The 24,758-nt window shown below is 43.3% G+C and overlaps 1 protein-coding gene across 3 annotated transcripts in view; it reads left to right on the top strand.

The window, feature by feature from the left end:
• Positions 1-24,758, top strand: part of FAM171A1 (family with sequence similarity 171 member A1) — a 139,229-nt gene that overhangs the window by 81,659 nt on the left and 32,812 nt on the right. For 2 of the 3 annotated variants that reach the window (XM_073334105.1, XM_073334104.1), the window contains exons 3-4: positions 4,966-5,058; positions 18,165-18,323. In XM_073334105.1, the coding sequence (XP_073190206.1) occupies positions 4,966-5,058; positions 18,165-18,323 (252 nt within the window). The remainder of the gene's footprint in view (positions 1-4,965; positions 5,059-18,164; positions 18,324-24,758) is intronic. The other variant, XM_073334106.1, reaches the window with a different exon arrangement.

Raw genomic sequence — 24,758 nt, 5'->3', positions numbered from 1 at the left:
CAAGTTTATTGTTGATGAAGCATGGTACAAGTATCCTGCAGACTCTACCGGACCACTAATACATGTATTCCTGTAACAATGGAACAGCTCAGTGAATGGCGGGACTTTCCGTTCTTCCCCAGGCTAGACAAATACATTTCTGGGATACATTTTTATACCCAATACAAACAAGTTATGTACTGCCCCACTGATGTAGTTAGTTACTGCCCCCTGACGTGGCTAGTTATCACCCATAACCTTGTACATATTGCTTCGATTAAAACATCTCTATTATGTACTATCATCCTGACCTTATCTTTTTGGGGGAGTGAGTGTGTTCCTGTTATTCTTGGGGAATGCTTTTGTACCATCCTTGATATCGGGGTGTGTTTTCATGAGTACTCTGTGCACATCTTAGGAATGTGTATATCTGTAATAACATCCTTCTTGACAGATTCTGTGAGCAGGTTCTGCCTCTTGCTCACAGCTTGTCTTAGCTAAAGTAGTAGTCAAAGCTTTACTAATATAAAGCACAGGCCTCATACCAGGCCTCTGATACAAGGGCTTACATCTCGAGTTCTCTTCCTACTACAGTTGAGGGCTCAGATGAGGGAGGCATGGCACTTCCCAGCTCTGTCAGTGCACCCCAACCTTCCTAAATCTTTACTCCACAGCTCTGCCAGGGGACCCAACCCCTCTCCTCCTATCCCCCACTCCTCTGCCCCCCAATACCTCCTCCCTTTCCAAGAAGTATTCACATGTCTGATTTTCCCCCCAAAGACTTTGGGTGGTACATGGGTGTTGGGGTGCACTGGCAGAGCTGTGGGGTGCAGGATTGTTGGGGTGAATTGGCCGAGCTGTAGAGTGTGAAAGCTTGGAACTGACATCACTGCCTTCTTGACCTCTGAGGGAAAAGAAATGTGCGTGCTGCCAGGCTTGCCAGCATGTTGACTCTGGGAGATTCTTAGTACACGAGGCTGCAGAAGTTTGTGGGGAAGCAAGGAGTACACCATGGCATAGGGATTGTTGACTATGGGCTGATTTGGTTCAGTATTCAAATTGCAGGACATGATGTACACAGCTGCCTAAATAACATCTTAAGTCCTATCAACAACATACCTTTTTTTTTTCTTGTTCAAAAGAGTAGGAAATTCAGTGGCAAAATACTACACTAATGCAGAGTCAAAGTTGCTTGGGGGTATGTCGTCCACTTGCTGAACGCTGAGCTCAGCAAAACTCAAACTTCTGAAAACCCAGATATGCAGAGTTAAGGTTTCCCACGCAACCTTAACTCTGTCCTCTTTCAGCAGAGATCCAGTATGCCCATTAATACACACAGATTTACTCTGCCAGCACTACCTGAGAGCCCGAGTTCCAACCTGAGTCTCAATGTCAAAGCAGTGTCTACACAGCTATTTTTAGCGAGCTACCCAAAAGTCCCCCTAGCACAATTCTGTTTACCTTGGCTGGGCTTGCTCTGAGATGCAGTGTAGACATACCTGGAGAGGTTAAGTGACTTTCCCAAGGTCACACAGCCGGTCTGTGCCTCTTCCAAAACTGAAAACTGCTTTGGTGATTATCCTTTTTGTGTAAACTCCTTTAGTTCTACCAGTCACTGAAGTCTCAGCTTCTTTAACATTCTTCTTCTATTTCCTCAAGACACAACTGACCTATCGTTAGTCCATGCATTGCCAATAGGCTCTTAAATGTTTTTCATTTTTCTCTTCCCTCTCCTGTTTCTTTTGAATAAAGCGTGCCTCTACATGGCATGTTTTCTTCTGATGTTAACCTTGGGAGAGGGCAATCAAATGTGATGCTATTGTTTTGATAAACCATTGGAATCTGATAAGGAATAGCTTTGTATACACTTTTATCAAGATTTTTTTTCTAGACAGCTGAACATTTTGGAAAAACAAAGATTTCTTTGGTTCTGGTCCTTCTCCCATTGAAGTCAATAGGCAATTTGCCATTGACTTCAGTGGGAGCAAGGATGCACCCTTTGTCTTCTTTACCTTGAACTTAATCCCTTTCCTGATTAAATGGCCACACAAAACATTGCAACTAGATATATGTAATGCAGATTCAGTATGGCCAAGTTGAAAACTTTCTGTACTTTGTCCCTTTTAGAGAACACCATTATTCAGTAGTGCAGGTCCAAAATATGTAGGTTTTATGGAGGATTTTTTTAATTACAAAACTGAATATTAAATATTTGATTTTTTCTTAAATATAAAGAACATTTTTTAATTTAAACATTCATGTTGGTGTTCACTACCCAGAGGTTGCAGCACTCTCCTAGTTCATGAGAACCAGAAAGTGAAGTGGACTAAAAATAGAAATGAAATTGATCAGTCCAAGCTGCCTGACATACCAAAAGTGAACAAACCGCATATTTAGGCTCTGATCTTGCATCACATGCTACACCTGCAGAGCCCAGCACCCAAATGGAGCTTAATGTTGGGCCACAGTTTAAGTGACTTCTCAATTAAGTTCCTAAAACTTACGTAGTAGTAATACCTAGTATATTGGGCAGGATCTGCTGTGTGCTTTGCCCCACAGACCAGGTATACCATTCCAGGAATCAATCAAGCGTGTTCATCTTATATTGGGGAGAGGGGTGGGAAAATTCACTAATAAAACATAACACTGAAAAGCTATGCAGCCACTGATCTAGTGATGCTCCTATAATAACTTAAGGTGCATGTGTCAGGGGTTGGTGGTATTTTCATAATTTGGGCACAAAGTAACTTGGTCTAAATATCAACAAAAATATTTACCATGATTTTGCCACTTAGTTGGAACTTCTGCTTAAATTGCTTAGCTGGAAGATGCAGGAGAGAAAGGATTGGGGAGGGAGTTGGGGAGAACTCTTTAAAAAAATTATTTTATGAACACAGCAAAATTCCCTCTCTAATTAAAGATAAATTTAAACACTGTTTGAACTATTTATAAGTGCATAATAGAAGAGACACTACTTATACTGCTTGTGTATCATTCATGTTTGGTTTTTTTAATGACTTTGGGAATTACCTTGAGTGTGAAAGGTGCTGTGTAATCAAATGCAGTGTATATGTATAATAGATCCCTCTGTCTGATGAGCCAACTCTTTACACTTCAAAAATTTTATGTTGTTCTAATAGAACTCTCCCAAGAACACAGTAGGAGGGACTCAGATTACCCAAAATAAAGGGAAGGTGTTGCCATTGATGTCTTCATTTTGGTTCCCCAAATGTTTCCAGACTACTTGATTTTATCCTGGGCTTCTAATGTAAAGGACATACTAGAATTTACATCTTGGGAGAAAGAGCTCAGGGCACCTCATTTGTCATGCTGAGAAAAAGCCCAAGGGAAGTTCAAAGGTTATCTATGCTCAGCATGTGATGAGAAAGACATTGGCACGTATTCTTGTATTCAGCTCTCCAGGGTGCTTGAATTACATTGGCTTTCACTCCTACAAATTAAATTACTGGAGTAAGAGCAAACAGTTTTTCTAATTGTGTGGCTTTTATACTACCTTCTCTATAGCTCTTCTTTTCATGTGCCTGATTTGTAAATCCACTTTGACATGTGGAATATTAGAAAGTTCTTATTATGAAATAGCTGCAATTTGAGTTATATTCAGTTTTATTCTGTGATGTCACCAATGCTCACGTGAGCTAATGAGGAGTTAAGTTTTATTAAGCAGACACGGTCAATGTATTTCTCCTAATTTAAAAATAACATTTAATCTTTTAAAAAATATTTTGACACATTGGATTTCTGTTTCAAGCTATGAACTTTTGGTTACAACAGGGTCTTTATTGGTGCTGTGGTAAAAGAAAATATTAATTCAGAGGAAGATTTTCTAAAGCTCCTAAAAGTAAATGGGCCCAGTGCTCCTAAATTACTTAGGGTCTTTTAAAAAATCTCCTCCTCAGTTTGTGGTAGCATACAAAATATTCTAGGCACTTTCCAAATGCAGATTAAGAGAAAACACCTGCATCAAAGAACATACCATCCATAAGGAATTCCTCCTCTTTCCCTCCTCCCATCCCTAAGGCACTGGAGCGGATGCAGAGCTGCTCCTTGCTGTTGCTACAGTCGCAGGGTGAAGTATGCTCAAGGACTGCTGTGTATGGAGCAAGGGATATGTACCACAGAGATCTGACATTCAGGTGTCTAGTGCCCACCCACACAATTCCCCTAAGAAACTCATGTGTGCTAAGGCAGATGAAACCTTTGTTTCACACTGGGCGAATCCATTACTGCAGACTTTCTGCATCCTAGCCATTTTCTATACCACATAGTAGAATCTGACTGGTTCTGCTGAATATAGGACCTTCTGTACTGGGCTGGTGGTGGGTGGGCAGGATCAGTTCTGTAAAAACTCCGGAGTATTTTGCAAATAATAAAAGGTCAGCACAAAAGCTTAACTCATGTTGATACAGAATCACCACAATACTTTTCACTTTTATAGTGCATTTCATCTAAGTACCTCAAAATACTTCATAATTAAGCCTTATTACACCTTTCTGAGGTAAGTAAAATCATTTTAAAGACTCATAGACTTAGGCACAGGTGGATTCCAGGTTTCGCCTAAGATTACGTATTAAGTCATTAGTGGAGCTGGAAATAGAAGCCAAGAGTCCTGACTCTGAATTTTCTGTTTTGTACTCTACTTCCTCTCAAGTGCGTTCCACTTCACTAGAGGCAGAAGGTGAAATATGTTGTTTGGATCAATAACAAATTACTCTGTCAACCTAGTTACTTGGTTTATAAAACACACTGGAGCAATTTTGTGTATACAAAATATTTGCTTTTCAGTCTTTTTATAGTAGGTTGAACTGACTGTCCTTCTAAGGGTAACAGAGGAAAAAAAAATGTTTGTATTCAAGAGAATTGTTAACAAAATTGAGAGAATCTTGGATTTAGGCATCTTTTTTTAATGAACTTTTTTTAAAAAAAAGAATTCAAATATATCCCACTCAAACCACTTTCCTTCTACAGTGTTTTCTTCTCTGAGCCTTGGACTTCTTCCTGAACGATCGGCAACTCTGATGGTCTATGATGACGTAGTCCAGATAGTCTCGGGATTTCAAGGTACGTTTGTAGATTTGTAAAAGTTGGAAGTGGAATTTAAAAAACAGTGGATGAAATCCTGGCCCTTCTTACCTTTTGGTATATTAAATAGAGCTAGAGATGAAAGTTCTAAAATCTTTATTGGCTTCTTATTCTGTCATCTAACGTCATGGAACCATCTTTAGTTATAAAACTTCTGTCTGCTATTCAGTCTAATTTGTTTCCTGCTTACTGCTGTGATTATTGTGGTTGGATTTAAAGAATAAAAGTATGAGGCATAGAGACCTCCTCACATGACCCAAAAATGCAAACTAATATAGGGGCAATAACAGTCAGGTGGACATACTGTTGCGACTTCTGAATGTACAGCTGAATAGCAGAATTGAAGGTAATTCACCCAGCTCTTTATCTGTCACTCAAGTACTGTAAATTAGACCCAGGTCTAATTTCATTAGAATGATTTGATTGACTGAGGTTAGTTGGTTAATGAAGCTCTTACAGATGCTTTGATAACCTTTAAATTAAAGCCAGGACCTCTTTCTGCCTCTTATCTTACCTGTGCATGCTGGTAGGAAACCGTGCAGTAGTTTTTCGTCTAATTTTTAAATATTCTCTTATCAGAAAATTAATGAAAAACTATGGCTGTTACTTTTCTTTACTGCTTTGTAATCCTGTAAAATGGCTATGCTCTGTGGAATATTAATAGAATAAGGATTTCCTAACATTTTTTATGGGCAGAAATCAGCCAGACAAAATAGGCTTTTCATAAGTGAAAACTCCACTGTGGAAGAATCACTAAACAGTTTATATAACTGATGGGACACTGTTAAAGAGGGCTGTATAACAACCCAGCTATAGTACATGCATTCTGCAGTTTGGGAGCTGAGGTAATGAATTTAATTAATAAAAGGTGGAGATTGGAGAAGACCTTGAACCCCAAGAGCCTTCATCAGATAAACAATGAAACAAGGGTTACAGCATTATTCTATTAGCGTACCGGTGTTAGAGATTCTCATTCTTCTGCAGGTTTGCTAACAAATCTCACAATTCACTGTACAACAAAAATCTTTTCATGGAAAATTGAGGCTAACAGCTTCCTTACAGCTTTCCTTGCTTTGCCACTTTGAATAAAATACCTGTCACACCCACCTGGTTGCCACCCCCACTTTTTCTCTTCTTCAGACATTCTGATTCAAGAAAAGAGGCAGGAACACAAGTATCCAAAATGCTATTAACTATGGAAACTGGCTGATACCTAGACTCCCATCTTCTCAAAGTAAAAACCGCTCACAGGACCTATGCTCTCTTCTTAACTTAAGAATTCTTATTTTTCTGTAAAAACCAACAGTGGACATCTGTATTTCTGTTGTGTTGAAACATGAATGGGGAACAACATAGGCATTTCATCAAGAGCTGGGAGGGCTCTCCCTAATCCCTACCCAAAACTTTTATGGTTTGATTCTTCACTCACTTACACTGAAGTAAAACTGGTATAGATTCAGTTACTTCAGAGGAATTAATCAGCATTTTCCCCAATGTAAACATAAGAGCTGAACTGGGCTTACTCAAGCCCCCGAGATGCTATACAGATTGGGAACTCTACGGCGCACTGATCAAAGGTACAGAAGAGCCTGCCCAGCACAGAAGTTACTAGTTGTCATTGAATAATTAATAAGATGAACACCTAAATATGCCTTTGAGACGTTTGTTTTCAAGTTTGCTTCCAACCTCATTCTCATGCTGAAGGTACAATCCACTGCTGCACTCTGGAAGTAGTTGCGCAGATGGAGTTTGTCAAGCATAGGCTCTTTAAGGTTATGCAGAGGAGTGATGCCATCTAAAAATGTGCTAAAATACCAGTTTATCAACAAGCAGGGTTGAGTACTCAGTTTGTGGGAGCTATAGATATCTTCTCTCTCCACTAATACATAAAAGTAATGTCAGGCATTCTTTACAATATCTTCCCTACACTTGCACTAGGCCAACCATGCTTCGAACGGTTATTTTGCACACATTGAAACACAAACAGCAGAGTGACTCCACACTGCATACCCTGAGCTGGATTATGGTTTGACCTGGCATTCACACTAAGGGCTGCCTTAAACCATTTCCGAGGAGGGGATAATAGCATGTGAGGAGGTGCAGAGAGGTGACTCTCGGCTGACGAAATAAGGAATGTTGCCAGCTTAAGGAGTTGTAAGCTCTGACAGCTGACTAAAGCGATGGCTATGAAAGTTGACAACCCGCTGTTTGTGCCAGTGTGTTACATCAACACTGGCACTTGATCTACAGAGCCTCTTCAAAGATTGGGAGAAACTTGCGCCCATTGCTGGTCCTCTGAGCCATTGGTTGTGGTGCTTTTTGTACTTAGAACCAAAAGTGCAGTTCAGTTAATTAGAGAGACAAGTTTTTCACCTTGATACATTTCTCCAGTGTAGAGAAGGCCTTAGCAATATGCGTATCTTGCACTAATAATATGTATTGACTCTTTCCACTAAAGAATTTCAAAGCATCTTACTTACAGAATTAAGCTGCATTTGAATGGTACAGATTGGTAAATATTACCATATTCATTTTACGGATTGCGGGGGGGACGAGGACGAGGCACAAAGATCTTAGGTGATTTACCAAAGGTCACATAACCAGTCTGTCATCAAGAACTGAGTTTTGTCAGTCCTGTGGTTTAGCTAGAAGACACAGTTTGTACCAACTGTATAATCTATAGTATTTGAGGAAACTGAGATTGACTTTAAATTTTTTGCCCCTTTTGTAAAAATATTTTCAGTAACAAGTTGGCAGCACTCAGCTCTCACAGGCTGTGCTATATCGGGTTTCCATAAAAGATAATTTATTATTCTCAGTAAATTATTGTTAACAGGCTCAAAGAATTACTTTGTTTTTTAATTCTTAATTATGTGAACCTTCAGAAATATAATACTGGTACTTGGCAACTTGACTGATTAATCTTAATTATATCCATACACTGCAGCCTAAAATCCTGCAATTTTTGCATTGAACTGTTATAGAGATAATCCTAATTCTGCTTTCTTTTTTGTTGTTGTTGTTGTTTGTGGATGCTTGTCCATATGGAACATATACATATACAAAGCAGTGCAGGCAGAGATTGTTGAATGTTTGAACAGATCTGTCCCTGAGGTGCAGCAACTATTATCATATTGCACAGCACTGGGGAGATAAGTTTTTTGTTTTTGTTTTGTTTTTTTTTTCCCTTGAATTCATTGAAGTGAATGTCTTTCGTCTGTAATGTTGCAGTTTTCCATTTAGGCCTGGAAACTGGCTAAGAGAGATTTCTTCCTGTTTCAGAAATGTGTTTAATTGCTGTATTAACCATTTAAAAGTAGTATTAGTTTTAAGAAACTGGTACAATTATTTCAAAAACATTCCAGTGATTAAAGCCCCCCCCCTTTTTTTTACTCAGCGTTTCCTTGCAAAATTATCAACTTTCAAAATGTTGCTTTTTAAAAAAAAAAAAAAAAAAAGGTTCAATACAGTTGTGTTGGACAAATAAAGCTTTGTGCATGTGATCGGTGTTTGCTTCGTAGGCGGATGAAATTAAAGCTAAACTGTTTAGATCCATCTGTGTACAGATGCTGCAGTCTTTGCTCGGTGGCAACGCTTGAATTGTGTGAAATTCTGTGTTTTGTTGTAACAATAACTCATGTCTGGAAACTAATTAAAGAAAACTGAGAGGAGGGACTAATCTCCTGGTTAGTGGCTTAAGCAATTGTGAAAATAAGGCGCCTGACTTACCACTCGTACATCAGTTATCCTGTGAAGTAACTTGGTTGACTTCAGTGAAGTGACATGTATAAAACTGGTGTAACAGAGCGGCAGAACAAGCCCATCCATGTTATGGTTTGGGCATCTTAGAACGGTCATAATTTACAGTCAGAGCGGAGCATTGTTTGGCTCTTGATCCTGTGTCACTTAGGGAGCATCCTTTGAATATGGAAAAGAGCTCTTGGGAATAGAGTAGCTTTGCCTTCAACAGCTGTTTTAAATCTCCATTTGCTTGTTGTCTTAGAGCTTGCAGATGGGGCCTTGCTGTGTGCTGCAAAACAGTGTGAATGGTGAGAAGCCATTGAAAAAGGCTATTGGTTTCCTAAAGTGGATGTTTAAAGAAGACTATAATGTAAAATACTACATGGAGTTGTCTTAAATCCTGGTGCATTGGAAAACCTGCAGTTCATGTGTATTGATTTTGAATAAATGCAGATGAGTGTCTAATAATGCACACAATGGGATAACAATAAGGATGAAATCTTGAACGCAGAGTCTAAGGAATCTAGTTTTATATGGGTGGCATCTTAAGGATCTGGGGAAACCAATCTTCTCCTAACCCTGGGCAAGTGAATTGGGCTGGTATAGTAACTGTAGCTCTTCCTTGTCCGTGGGCTGGAGTGTAAGAGCCAAAAGATCTATGTACATTTTTCACTTCATCTGTCATAGAATCATAGAATATCAGGGTTGGAAGGGACCTCAGGAGGTCATCTAGTCCACCCCCCTGCTCAAAGCAGGACCAATCCCCAGTTTTTGCCCCAGATCCCTAAATGGCCCCCTCAAGGATTGAACTCACAGCCCTGGGTTTAGCAGGCCAATGCTCAAACCACTGAGCTATCCCTCCCCCTCCCTGTCCCCTCACTGCAGCCGTGTGCGGTGGCTGTGTAGGTCTGATGCGTACACCCTTACTCCCCTCCAGCAGCAGTGCCCAAAAGGAGTCCTTATGCAAGATTTAAGTGGTGTGGAGGTGTTTGCACTAGAACCATAGAAACGTAGAGTGGGAAGGAACTTCGTGAGGTCATCAAGTCCAGCCCCTGCACTGAGGCAGGACAAAGCAAACCTAGACTATCCCTGAGATGTTTGTCCACTCGGTTCTTAAAAACCTCCAATGATAGGGATTCCACAACCTCTCTTAGAAGCCTGCCCTTATAGTTAGAAAGTTTTTCCTAATATCTAATCTAAATCTCCCTTGCTGCATATTAAGCCCATTACTTCTTGTCCTACCTTCAGTAAACATGGCGAACAACTGACCACCATCTTCTTTATAACTGCCCTTAACATATTTGATGACTGTTACCAGGTTTCCCCCCACCGTTCTTTTCATAAAACTAAACATACCCCAGTTTTTTAACCTTTTCCTCATAGATCAGGTTTTCTAACCCTTTTATTCTTCGAGTGTTTGCTCATGTCCGTTCCACATGTTGCCAATTTAGCTACTTTCTCACTAGATTTAGCGACTTCTTGGTTTCTCTAGCAAAATAAGTGTCAAATCTGGTGACTTTCATTGCCAATTACAGTGACATTCAGAGAAAGAAGTCACCAATATCTATAGTCACAAAATCATTCACAAGCAGCTCAATAGTGTTCATAAAATCCATTCCATGCTCCTCTTACTACATTCTTTTGCACGCCAAGTATATATGTCATTACGTGTCAATTGAGCATGTCCTCGGAAGGAATCCCATTCCAGGGCTTCTTGGACTGAGATCACCATAATCTGCAGGCGAGGAAAAGAAGTTTGTGGAGGCTAATTAGATACTTTGTTAAAGCGAGGTGCACTTTGGAGAGAGCAGCACATTAGCCAGGGTTTGTTTTTAACCCAGATATGTTCTTTCTTGCTGTTCTGTAGTAGGTGGCGAACCCTGTGATGCAGCAGAAGATGGCTAATGAAGCAGGCAGCGTGGGGGAAGCAGGTTAGCCAGCAAGGAGAGCCACATGGATGGAAGGTGGGGTGGGATGAGACAAGGCCATGTGCCCCAATGGGACTAGGGGCACTGTGCCTCCAGGGATGAAGCCCTTACTACAGGATCAAAGGTGGAGCTAGCTTGATTTCAGCTCCCCTTTACTCCTTCCCCAGTCTTGGCCTGGGGTTAGCTGCCCAGCTGTTTTCAGAAATCAAACCCTGGAAGCACAGGGTTGGGAAAGGGTCTGGCTAGCGGATTTTTATTTTTAAATCTACTTTCTTGGCTCCCTGCCGTTCTGAGTTCAAGCCACGTGAATGTCCTCTTCCTCCTGACTCTGGCTTTCACTTTCACTAACCTTGTGGCTCAAATCCTGAGCTTGCCTGGGTGCATACACATATATATAATTCTCTGGAAATTTTGTTTAGTGACATTTTTTACTCATTTAGAGTGCTTAAACAGCTACATCTAGCGACTTTTCAGGGTTTGTCTGGTGACTTCCTGTCATGTGGAGTTGGCAACACTTAGTGTGTGCGCCCCATGCACAGTTGCTGGAAATTTTCCCCTCGTTGGTAGTACCTGTGTGGTCCGCTCTCGTGCCTTCTGGTGCCACGTGCCTATGGCGCAGTATAGAGGGTCCAGCTGACCCAGCACCCTCTCTGTTCCTTTTGCTTTGGCAGGCTGTTCTCAGTAGCTCTCATTTGTCACTCCGTCCCTTCTTTTTCTTCTTCCCAGTAGTTATTTCTCAGTTTGGACTTTAGTTAGTAGTTGTAAATAGTTAGTTGGACTTTCACTGCATTAGCGGAGCTTCCTCTGCTCCCGGAGCCGGGCATGCCTGGGTCTCCAGGCGTCAAGCCTTGCGCTTCCTGTGGCAAGGCCATGCCTTTGAGCAACCCGCACTCCAGTTGTCTTTAGTACTTGGGTGAAACTCAAATCAAGGATTGCTGTCAGATCTGCCACCTGTTCAGATAACGTATGAAGAAAGACTGGGAGACAAGGTTAAAGTGACTCCTGATGGTGGTGGTGCTCAGACCCTACTCGGAGCTGAACCGGTCAGACTCAGCACCCACTACCTCTGCATCAGTATGGAGTGCTCTGCTCGTTGTAAGGGACTCTCGGCACCATTCCCAGTCACTGGCCGATGGGGGCGTTCCCCCCCCCTCTAAAAAAGGCCAAGCATGGGGAAAGCAGTGGAGTGCAACCTGAGTCTGGCCACTCCTCTGCCACCACTCAACAGGCTGCATGGTTGACACCATCCTGTTTGCAGATTCCATTGAGTTTGGTCCTGGATTAGCCATCGTAGGGATAGCGTAGCACTAACGAGATAGCAGTGCTGTCTACTCCAGAGGCATTTGTTGTGGCCAGAGACTTGCTGGCACTGTCGGTACCAGCATTGCCAGCAGTCCAAAAGTCAGCATCCTCGGTCAGTGAGCAGAAGGGAGCATGTTGCCCTGAGCTCCTGTTCAGTACTGGGGCCATTGGTACCATCTAGAGGTACCAACCTCTAGCTAGCATCTAGAGGTACCATCCCTACTAGTGTCAATGCGGGATTCCCCACCTTGGCATCAATCCCTAGATCCTCAGCACCGACCCCTGGAATTGATGGGTACCACACCTCCGTGATCCCTAGAGGAAGGCTCAGAGTCAAAGTTGTGCACCCAGTTGAGGAATCCCTACCAATAACCTCCTCTTCTCCCCCCCCCAAGTCCTACATGATGCAGGATCTCGGTGTGGGGGTATCTACACATGGGCACTGGCCTATGCAACTGCAATGGTTGTTCTGGAACGTGGGGGGCTTCCCCCCACTACAAGCCCCTCCTCCCCCCGCAGATGCTCTTACTTGGTGGTGTCTGAGAGAAGGGCTCCTCCATCAGACTGAACGGCACCTGATCCAGACTCCGGTAATTACCTTGATACCAACATTCAGGACCTAGACCCGCAGGATCAGCATGGTGCAGAGGAAGAAGAGGAGGAACCCCTGCTTGTGCAGGCCGCCTCCTCCTCCACGCCAGACGAGGTAGTGTCAGGGCCAGGCGCATCACCCCCTATCCCCTTGAATGACTTTAAAGCTCATCAGGAGCTGTTGAAGAGGGTGTCCTCAAACCTAGGACTGGAAATGGAGGTAGTAAGGGTCCTCCCACAGCCTAGTATAGCCTAGCAGACCTCTTGGCTGCGGTGGCCCCATCAAAGATGGCTCTCCCTCCTTAGTTAAAACCCTTTGGCAAACCCCATCCTCTCTGCCCCCTACTTTGAAGAGGGCAGAAAAGTAGTACTTTGTCCCCACCAAAGGTTATGAGTACTTATACTTCCTAGCCCCCCTCCCCGGGGTCTCTGCTGGTGTCAGCAGCCAATGAAAGGGACAGGCAGGTGCTGCAAGGGTTGATCCCCCCCCCAAGGCAAAAGACTCAAAGAAAGTAGACCTCTTTGATAGAAAAGTTTATTCTATTGTCAGTTTATAGTTTCACATCTCTGACCAACAAGGCGTTACGACTTCAACATCTGGGAGTCGATGTCAAAATTTAAGGACTCTCTCCCTCAGGAATCCAGGCAGGATTTTTCTGGAAGAAGAGGAAGTGATAGTCAGGGCTTCCTTGTAAGTTGCCCTGGATGTAGCAGATAGATCTATGGTGTCTGTAGTGGCCATGCTCTTGGTCCCAGTCCTCTGGCCTACTGGCAGAGGTCCAGCAGTCCCTTCAGGACCTCCTGTTTGAAGGGTCGTTACTCTTTTCAGAACAAACAGATGTGAGCTCCATGACCTGAAGGACTCCAGAGCCATGATCAAGTCCCTGGGTCTATATACCCTGGTACCTTCAAGGAAACATTTCAAACCCAACAGTCCACCTGTTCCTCAGCTCTGCCACCCTGTCAGGACCCACACAAGAAGTGAAGTAGTGTCTTTAGTCACAGGCAACTTCCCCCATCCTCATCAGCATTGCTGCCTGGCCCTCCCAGACATGCGGGGGGCGGGGGCCCAAAGAGATCTTTTGATTGGGGGCCCAAGGGCATTGTACCAGTTCCCATACCAGATCCTGCCCCCTATTTTCAAACCATTTATCCCACTTCAGCTCGGCATGGTCGCGTATCACTACAGATAGTCAGGTCCTGAGCATGGTGGAAGAGGGGTTTACCCTCCAGTTTGTTTCCACCTCACCCTCCCTCCCAATCTCACTTCAGGGACCCTTCTCACAAGCAACTTTTAGTCCAGGAGGTGCAAGCCCTCCTCCAGCTAGGAGCAGTGGAGGAGGTTCCTCAGGACTTAAGAGGGAAGGGGTTTTACTCCCGTTATTACCTATTATAAAGGCCAAAAGTGGTTTCCGAACCATTTTAGTCCTCTGCGACCTCAAAAGCTATCTGAAAAAGCTGAAGTTCTGCATGTTCTCCCTGGCCTCCAACATTTACTCCCTGGATCCCAGGGACTGGTACACTGCCCTCAGTTTGAGAGACGCCTATTTCCATATCTCCATTTTCTGAGTCCACAGAAGGTTTCTCAAGTTCTTTGTGAACCAGACCCTCTGCCAGTTTGCTGTCCTCCTATTCGACCTGTCAGCAGCCCCATGGGTCTTTATGAAATGCATGGCGGTAGTGGTGGCCTTCCTGAAAAGGCGAAGGGTGCAGGTTAACCCGTATCTTGACAACTGGCTGATTAAAGGCCAGCCTGAGACCCAGATGAAGTCCAGTATCCACCTCATTCAGGCAACCTTTCGAGCACTGGGCCTGCTGGTAAACAATCGGAAGTCAACCTTCATCCCTGTACACAGGATAGAGTTTACTGGCGTGGTGCTCAGTTTTACACAAGCCAGGGCTATCCTCCCAGAAGCATGCTTCCAGACAACGGTGTCACTGATGGCACACGTCAAGGCCCACCCTGTCATGACAGCCCATTTTTGCCTCAGATGTTTAGATCACAAGGCCATATGCACATATTTAATGCAGCATGTGAGACTGTGCCTCAGACTCCTTTAGACTTGGCGGTTTGGTGAGTACATCAAGGCCAGCATCATTTGGATTCTGTGCTCACAGTACCCACTCTGGTCCTCACCTCCTTCGACTGGTGGAGGGACCCTTGGTTGGTGGGTTCAGGTGTTCCCTTTGTCAGGCCCCAGTCCTTGATATTCCTAGTTTCGGATGCTTCAGAGCTATGTTGCGGGGCTCACCTAGGACACCCCAGAACTCAAGGTCTGGAGCCCTAGAGAGCTCTCTCTTTACATATAGATGTCACAGAGCTCAGAGCAGTCCATCTAGCATGTTAGGTGTTCTTACCCCACATTGCAAACAAGGACATAAGGGTACTTACAGACAACACGGCTGCCAAGTTCTGTCTTAGGCAGGGAGGGGCTCGCTCTTCCCCCCTGTGTCAGGTGGCTATTCGCTTGTGGGAGTTTCGCGTAAAGCACTCAAAGCTTCTCACCTTCCGGGAGCCCAGAATGAGCTGGCAGATCACCTCAGCAGGTCTTTCTTCACTCCTTGTAGAGCTGTTCGGAACCAGGCAGAACAGAAAATGTCACTGGTTTTGTTCTCTGCACAGCCACAGCCTGGGTTCGCTCATGGACGCCTTCCGCCTTCTTGCTCCCTTGGACAAAGCTTCTGTTGTACGCCTTTCCCCCCATTCCACTCATGCACAAAGTCCTGCTGAAGGTCAGGCTGGACAGAGTGAGGGTTATTCTTATAGCCCCATCCTGGCCACATCAGCACTGGTTCAGCACACTGGTAGACCTATCAGTAGTGACTCTGATGCCGCTCCCTCCTCTCCTCTCCCAGACCTTATCTCTCAGGAGCACAGCCAAATGCTCCACCTAACATAATGGAAGCTCCTTGGTTAAATCCTGCAGAGCTGGCCTGTTTGGAGCATGTCTGCCAGGTCTTGCTAGGCAGTGGAAAACCAACCACTAGAGCTACATACCTTGCTAAGTGGAAGCATTTTTCTGTTTGGTCATCGCAACATGGCCTCTCAGTCATCTCTTCAGACAGTGCTGGAGTATCTGCTTCATCTGAAACAGCAAGGTCAAGCAATTTCATTGGTTAAAGAGGATCTCACAGTGATTTCAGCATTCTACCCCCTGGTGGATGGCCTATTATTTTTCTTGCACAAAATGACCATTCATTTTGTCAAGTGTTTAGAAAGGCTATACCCGCAGATATGGGAGCCCGTCCCCTGTGAGACCTAAAATTGGACTTATCAAAGCTCATGGGCCCTCCCTTTGAGCCCCTGGCATCATGCCCCCTGTCATATCTTTCCTGGAAGGTAGCTTTTCTAGTAGCAATTACCTTGGCCAAGAGGGTCTCAGAGGTCAGGGTCCTTACTTCAGAAAGCCTGAACATGATCTTCTTTAAGGACAAGGGACAACTCTGCCCTCACACTGCATTCCTCCTGAAAGTAGCTTTGCAATTTCACAATAATCAGGCTATTTTTCTGCTGGTTTTCTTCCCAAAACCTCACATGAATAGAGAGCAGCGTCACCACGAATGGGACATTGGACGCACCCTAGAGTCCTACATAGATCCACGTTCTGTAGATCCACGCAGCTCTTTGTGGTGATATCAGAATGAAAGGCCTACCCATTTTGGCTCAGAGGATTTCATCCTAGATCACATCTATCACAGCTATGAGCAGGCAGATGTCCCTTCACCAACCATTTGGGCCTCCCATTCCATGAGGGCACAAGCTGCTTCTTCAGTGGTGTTCGTGGCCCAGGTACCGATCCACGACATTTGTAGAGTGGCAACCTGGTCATCGGTGCATACATTTTCTTGCCACTATGCCATCATCCAGCAAGCTAGTTTTGGTCGCTGGGTTGCAATCTGCATGTCCATGATCTCCAATCCCTCCTCCAACAGTTATGCTTGGGAGTCACCTAATGGGAATGGACATGTGCAAGCACTCAAAGAAAAAATGGTTACTAACCTTTCCGTAACTGTTGTTCTTCAAGATGTGTTGCACATGTCCATTCCACGACCCACCTTCCTACCCCTCTGTCAAAGTTGGCCTGCAAGAAGGAACTGAGAGGGTGTAGGGTTGGCCAGACTCCTTATACTGCATCATAGGCACGCGGTACCAGAGGGCCACAGAGCTGACCCAACAGATACCACTGAGGGAGAAATCTCTGGCAACTGTGCATGGGGTGCACACACCCCTAACTTGAAATGGACATATGCAGCATTATCTCAAAGAACAACAGTTACAGAAAGGTTAGTAACTGTTTTGGGGGGGGATTTTTGCTCTCCTGTGGCTCACACCACTGGTGAACTTGAGCGTGAGTGAACATATGATGTTTTAATTAATAAATCATTGGTTAAGTAACTTGACCTTTTTGAGAGGTAGGGGGACAACTTTTTATAAAATCACCCAGTTTCCAGATTCTCTTCTCTAGAAAGAATAGTGACCCACTGCCTGCAGGGCTGCCCAAGGTTTCAAGTGTCCCACATCCATCATATCCTCCCTTAGTTAGCTACAGCTATACACTTGTGAAACTCTCCTTCCATGGAAGATTGCTTGGGCTTTTTTGGGTAGGAAGGATGAATGGTAGCTTGGGACACATGTTTATCGGAAATTAAGGAGGATTCCTGATACTGAAGAATTGAGCAGAGTCTAGGGCTTGATGAAGATTCTTCATTTGAATTTTGTTTATTTGTTCAGTCATTCTCTACACTTTCTGACCTGCGGCTTACAGAGTAGCACCTCAGATGATAGGTGTGTAATCTGTTGGTGTGTATTTTGTTAGCCTTGGCCTTTGATTTTACCCAGGTTGTTTTTAGTGAAGCTATCCCATATGACATTTACTTTTGTTACATATAGTATAATCCTGGTTTTTCCTTAAATTATATTTAGCAGTGTTTTGCACTATGATTTAAATAGTCGTTTTACTGTACGTGCAGTGAGGTGATGATTGGACCAAGCCATTATAATCCAAGCAAAGTAAGGAATTATGGAACAAATTAATTGGAACTACAGATAGAGTATTAGTTTATTAAACTATTACCTAGAAGACTTTAGGTGAAGTTAACTTTTCTATTTCAAGTGAAATCATAAGAAATAAAGCATAGATAGTAAATTACAAACTTTCCTTAGACTTTACATGCATTACCTCTATATTTAATTTTAGTTTTACCAGTATTCATTACTGGAGGTGTGCAAGGAAACTTAAAGTAAGACGAGGAAGTATTTTCAAAAACCCCTAATGTATTTAGGTATCATTGTACATTTTACCTAGTAACACTTTGTGACAAAATATCACCCATTGCAAAGTTAATTAAAAAATTTGGTATTATCTTCACCTTCATAGTAGTTCATTGTTGCATCTATCCATCACAGAAAGATTTTAATTTGTAATGGAAATTTTAAATGCACTTTTAAAGGGCAGTTCAAAATAAATATAAGCTCCTAAACAATCTACCCTCCTTGGATAATGTCACCTTTAATTTTCACAGGTGCACGGATTCAACCTCGAGTTCATTTTCAAAGAAGAGCCCTAAAGTTGCCTGAGAACACCAGCTACAGTGATCTGACAGCATTTCTAACTGCAGCCAGTTCACCTTGGGAAGTGGACAGTTTTCCTTATTTACAAGGATTAGATGGAAATGGAACTGGTAATTTTGAGTCTCTAACTTTGTTTTTGTTCTGAGCTGATATTTGTTGGAAAGTAGTTTTGGGTTTTTTGGTTTCTTTTTTACGCTCTCTCTCGCGCTCTGTCATTTTCTCCTTCTCCCCACAACATATCTTTTTAATTTCGAAAATATAGATTCAGCTCTCTGATCAAAATACTGTTCCAAAAAAAGCAATAGGGCCACATGACAACATTCCTGTGCAACTGGCACGAATAGTTCTTCATGTTGGCAATCGTTAGATAAGAGCCCTGGGTTGAATCAGCACGGAGACTGAATGTCCTTCTTGTCCCTTATTTATGGTCCCTGCAGGACAAAGTTGGAGGCTCATTGACATTGGTGGGTGAATAGCTTTCTTATGTTGCACCTGTCATTTGAAGACTAGCTTTCTAGCACATCAGTTTGGGTATCTTTTACAAATGCTACGTTTATCTTCAATTAAAAAATTGAGAGATGTGGGGAGGGGAAAAGATTTAACCTTTTGAGATTCTGCAGCATTCGTCTTCTCTAATTATTCCTGTGCCTGGCAATCTGTACAATGTCCACATTCTAAGAATGTAATGTTTTGCAGCATTGTGCTGTGCCAACAAAGAATTGTTTCAGCAGTCTTGTTAAATGCACAGTAATTTTGGATCCTGCTTTGGCCAAAAATGTTCAGATTCTTTTGAAACAAAGAAGAAAGCTGTGAAGAACTTTTAATAGAAACAGCCTCCAGTGGACTTTGAACTTTGAGTTTTGAGTTATTTTGTCTACATTCTTACATCTTGGGATGGCAGCAGGTGAGGCAATTTAACTCTTCTAATTTAGTCTTCTCTGGATGCACTTATTTCTCCTAGTTAATTTAAGTTATTTCAAATATATGCTCAAGTGTATAAGGTGTGTGTTAGTGGATTTTGTGAATTTCTTCCAAGAGAAAATGGTGTGACTTCCCCCTCCTCTCTGTTTTCCTTTCTTTCTCATCTAACAACTCTCTCCTCATTCACAGATGCAGATGCCTGCTCTCCTCCTCTAACCCCTTCATTTGCCGCAGTGATCCTGTCCTGTACCATCCCTGGATCTCTCTCTCACCCACGCTCATCTCCTCCTCTTACTCATTTGCAAAACCTCTCAGTCTCCTCTCCTTTCACAATATCAAGCATGGGGTAGTCTCTCCCTTCTTAACCCCACCTTTGACCTCACTCTCCTCTTCAACTACTGCCCTATCGCCTTTTTCCCTTTTAAGCTCATTGAACAGGGACTACAGTTGCTGTCTGGAGTTCCTCTTGTCCAGTTCCAGCCTAGACCCTCTTCAAATCAGCCTCTGCTCCCTGCATTACACTGAAAATATTCTCACCAAAATCTCTAATGATCTCTTTCTAGTCAGAGCCCAGAACCAGTACTCCATCCTCATCCTCCTTGGCCTGTCAATTGCCTTTAACACAGTTGACCATCTTCCTCGTCTCAAAATCTTGTCCTCCCTTGGCTTACACGTCTCTGTCCTCTCCTGGTTCTTCTACCTCTCATCACTCCTTCAGTGTGTCCTTCGGATGATCTTCGTCATCCCACCTCCAACTTTCCCTGAGGGCTCCATGGGGCTCTGTCATTGGTCCCTTTCTCTTCCTCCTCTGCACCTTATCTCTGAGTAATCTCATCCACAAACACAAATTCTGCTCTATTCTCTATGCTGATGACTTTCAGGTCTCCCTCTCTACTCTGACTTGTCTCTTGTCCAACATAAAATCTCAGTCTGTCTCTATTACATGGCTTTATGGGTGTCTACCTGTCAGCTCAAGCTCAACATGGCTCTTAATCTCTCCTCCTCCAAGTCTCTCCTCCCCGCAACCTCCTTTCTCAATCATTGCGCACAACACAACCAGCCTGCCTGTCACTCAGGCCCCTAAACTGAGCATCGTGTAGACTCAGACCTCTCTATAGGTCCTTTCATCCAGGCTATGACTAAATCTTGCAGATTCTTGCATAACGTATCTAAGGTACTTCCTTTCCCATCCATCCAGAGAGCTACAACTCTCATTCAGGCTCTCATCAACTCATCTGTTGATTTAGTGCAACATCCTTCTCTCTGAATTGACAAATGTAATCTTGCCCTACTCATATCCATTCAGAATGGTGCTGCAAAGATGGTTTCCTAGCCAGTCACTTGTCATCCCTCTCTTTACATTTGTCCTTTGGCTCCCCTTTCTCCATCACATCAAACCTAAGCTGTTTGTCTTCATTTTCAAGACACTTGATGGCCTATCCCCACCCTACCAATCAGCTCTCATTCACTCAGCCCATTATGGTAGCCTACGTTGCCCACTTGTTAAATTTCAAACCAGCATCGCTGTGCTCTCTCCCATGCTGCCCCTCACACTTGGGAGGAATTACCCATAAATATCTACAAAGCTACCTCATTACCCTCCTCCACATCCCTTCTCAAAACTCTTCCTTGCCACAAGGCCTACAAAAAACTTAACAATGGTTAGGCTTCTGATGCACTGGGAACACTGCCTGTCACGCTTACCAGTATTGTCTTACTGTTTCCTTGTACCCTCCGAATGATCTCTCTGCATCCATCAGTTGTCTCTTGTCTTTTACTTAGTCTTTGCTTTACAGAACTTCCAATCTATCTTTTTGTTCTGTCTGTACAGAGTCTAGCATAATAGGATCTTGGTCCAATACTAGGGCTTTTAGGCATGATGATGATACAAATGATTATTATAAATAATAAAAAGGAGGTGGTTGTATGAATACTATTTGCTGGGAATGTAAAGTGCCTGAAATAGTCTCCACAGGCTTTTAAGTAGCCCCACTGTATGAGAAGACCCAAGTAGAGTACATTCTTTGGACTCCCTCCTGGGTGTCAAACTGGGCATGGCTTTGTGAATACACACTTGCTCTACCCACCTACCCTATGCCACACACACTTATACTCTCATATGTAGACCTTCCATTCAGGGGAACAGCTGTGGTTGAGGAGGTGGGAGATGTATTTGGCCTTTATTAACCATCATGCAAAAGTATCCATATCACTTTAAAAGAAAAAAAATGAAAAGAGGTTGGAGTTCTGAGAAAGAGACTTTGATACAGAATTACAGTGCAGGCAAGTTGCCTTCTACTCATACTACTGCTTCTCTTGAAGAAATGTTCGACTATCAAACCTTAGGCTTGGATAGGCTACTTTGTTATTTAAAGTTCACCAGATATAATCTCTGTCAGTAGACCCTTCTCCCAATAGCTGTTGAATAGAAGATCACCACCAGCTGGTGGCGATTGTTGATTTTTTTTTTCATGTTTCCGTTTGAGAAAGGGAACAAAAATGGTACCTGCAAATTATAATTTTCACTTACCTGAGCATAAACCGATAATTTGCATGGGAGGAAGGGATTCTTGTTGAATAGAGCTTGCTCTCTTTGTCTGTGTCTCTGCTAAATTTCTGTCATGCGTACAGTGAACTCAGGAGCATAGCAATCTGGTCCTCCCATTGTTTAAATGTGTTACACCTGATAGTGAGTGTTTATCCATTGTAACTTTGTAGTAGTTTAGCTAGAAACTTTCCCTTTGCATTCAATAGTACTTTCCAAGGAGTTCTAACAATGTACAGTTAGGAGCAGTACAATTAAAACCCAATACGTTAATCAGCCTATTCTAAACATAAAAATATAAAGCACTTTGTATGCAAATAATAAGTATGTAATAAGCCTGTTGTGTCTTGGCTTATTGCTTGTATTAGTAGCATATTGTGGAACACGAGGCTGGTTTCTTAAACACAAAAACATCTGTATTCTACAGTAATGGATCAAAACCCTATATCAGGCAATAATGTTATCTCAGCATTTGGGGCTATTGCTGAGTAATATTGGCTTATTTATAAAGGGTGAATTCAAAGTCACTAAAAGCATGTATTTTCCTCATAGATTTGTGGTCACCAGGTGTCAAAACATAAGCTTGTGGCACCTTAGAGACTAACCAATTTATTTGAGCATAAGCTTTCATGAGCTACAGCTCACTTCCACAGTATGCGTCCGATGAAGTGAGCTGTAGCTCACGAAAGCTCATGCTCAAATAAATTGGTTAGTCTCTAAGGTGCCACAAGTCCTCCTTTTCTTTTTGCGAATACAGACTAACACGGCTGTTGCTCTAAAACATAAGCTGACATTTATTGCAGTCATTTAATATATGCATATACTTACCAACCCCCCAGCATCTGTTTCACGAGCATTCAGTTAACTTCTGTGTGTTGTGTTGTGAAGGTAAGCCAGAAACTTAATTTTTAAATGAAAGTTTAGATTCTATGGAAATAGATATCCTAGGCCTTTCTTATGAGCCAGTGGACTTTAGAAATCTGCCTGCTTTCTTAGAAAGTAAGCTCTTCAGCCTGGGACTGTTTGACCATAGTGTCAGAAGGAGTCACGTTGCTTTAAATAGAATAGAGGCAAACAAAGCTCCACTAGAACTCTCTTTTTTTTTGTTCCCCCCCCCGAGCTAATTATTGATTTTTCCAGTCATACGCACAAATATAAGCAAAATTCAAAACAAGGAGAAATAGTCAAGTAAAATGTATTACATAATTTATTTTCAGATATTAATATTGCATTTTATAAACCTTTAGCTGATAACATGCTTCATTAGGGATTTGAATTTGAAAAAACTGACCAGGTCATGACCTCCTTTAGCAATTAGAAGTTATTTCTCTATCAAATGTTGACAACTCATGTCTTCCTGAGGAAGCAATGCATTCTGTGCTAACGCAGATAACATATGTGGTTATTGTAAATTAAAATGCTCAGATATGGTTTCTCGTAATGTGACTGTTGCTCAGTAAAACCCTGTCTCTATCTTACAGTAAGCTCTCTGCCAAGGGAAAATTCGCATAGTTGTCTCTCGTATTTCAACAAACAGCTCATGTAAATACATTCTTCTTGACAAATTAATCTGTAGTACTGTGATATTTCACAATTACTTAGGCTTGGTCTACATTACAGCATTCGGCCGATGTAAGGCAGTTTATGTCGACGTAATTATGTTAGTGTATATGCTGCACCCTTGTTCCTGCCAATATAAGTGCCCTACTACACCAACATCATAGCTCCACCTCCATGAGAGGCGTAGGGCTTATGTCAATGTAGTTAGAGCAACGCAGGGTCAGTGTGGGTACTGCAGGCTACTTATGGCGCTGCTGACTCATTTTTATCAATTTTACAGCTCCAGCCTAGGGCATGAAATTGACAAGAAAGCCTGATGCGTGGAGGGCTCCAGCTACAAGCCTGCTGCCCACAGACTGTCTGCCAGGCTCCTGCCTGGGCTCCCCACTCCCCAGTGGGAGCCCAGGTGCTACCCCGAGGCTCCTGGGTCCTTGCTTCCGCAAGGCACCTGGGGCTCTCTGCTCCCCACCAGGAGCATGGGAGCTGAGAGCTGGGTGGGGAAGGCAGCTGTGCTTCTGGCGGGAAGCCGAGAGCCCCTGCAGCTGCTGTGCTCCCTGCGAGGGGCAGGGAGCAAAGAGCAGAGGGAGGCAGTCCCCCGAGCGGGGAGCCAGAATCCTCAAGGCAACTCCAAGGCAGGCAATGGGGAATCAGGAGCCTCATGGCAGCACCCAGGCTCCCCAGTGGGGAACCAAGAGCCCAGGGACAGAGTTGTGTGCAGAGCTGAGAGCCCAGGCTATCAGTCCCCCACGACGCCCCGCTTAAGTCAGCGGAAGTGCTCCTGGTGAGGACACGTACCACTAACAGAAGAAGGGCAGTGTGGATATGAACCACTGCAGTAATTACGGTGGTGGCTGTAAGTTGACCTAATATAGATTGACTTAAGTTTTTAGTGTAGACATGCCCTTACTGTTGTGTTTAAGGTGCAGAATGGATGATTTAGGAAAATGACATGTGTGGCCTTATGTTTTTAGGTCACTGGTTTTTATATGGTCTAGGTCAGTAGTGATTGAAAGTCATTTCCCTTGTGTGTCTGTGTGATGGCCTGTGTGAAACAAGGTGATGGTCTGAGTCCGGTTACTAATGGACACAGGCCTACATGACAGAAACTACCACTGAGGTAGGCACCTTTACAAGCTTATTGGAGAGGCCAGAGTCTGAGCCAGTATGTAGAAAGGAACAACCTACTCTCCCTCTTAAGGTTTTCCTTCAAGGGCAAGTTGAAACTTTGCATCAAGGCAATGTGAGGGTTGTCTTTCACTACCGAAGCCTATGCTGTCAGTGTGTCTGGAGAAATGGTGGTGTCGTGCAGTGTCCGGTACAGCCAGGCATATATCTAGGCCAGGGGTGGCCAACCTGAGCCTGAGAAGGAACCAGAATTTACCAATGTACATTGCCAGAGAGCCACAGTAATACGTCAGCAGCCCTGCATCAGCTCTCCCCCGCCCTGCTCCCAGCGCCTCCCACACACCAGCAACCCCACCGATCAGCGTCTCCCCCTCCCTCCTCACACCTCCAGATC

Source organism: Lepidochelys kempii, chromosome 2 (assembly GCF_965140265.1).
Source record: "Lepidochelys kempii isolate rLepKem1 chromosome 2, rLepKem1.hap2, whole genome shotgun sequence".
Lineage (NCBI taxonomy): Eukaryota > Metazoa > Chordata > Testudines > Cheloniidae > Lepidochelys > Lepidochelys kempii.
Note: the sequence above shows the minus strand (reverse complement) of the source record. Positions and strands in the feature narration are given on the sequence as shown.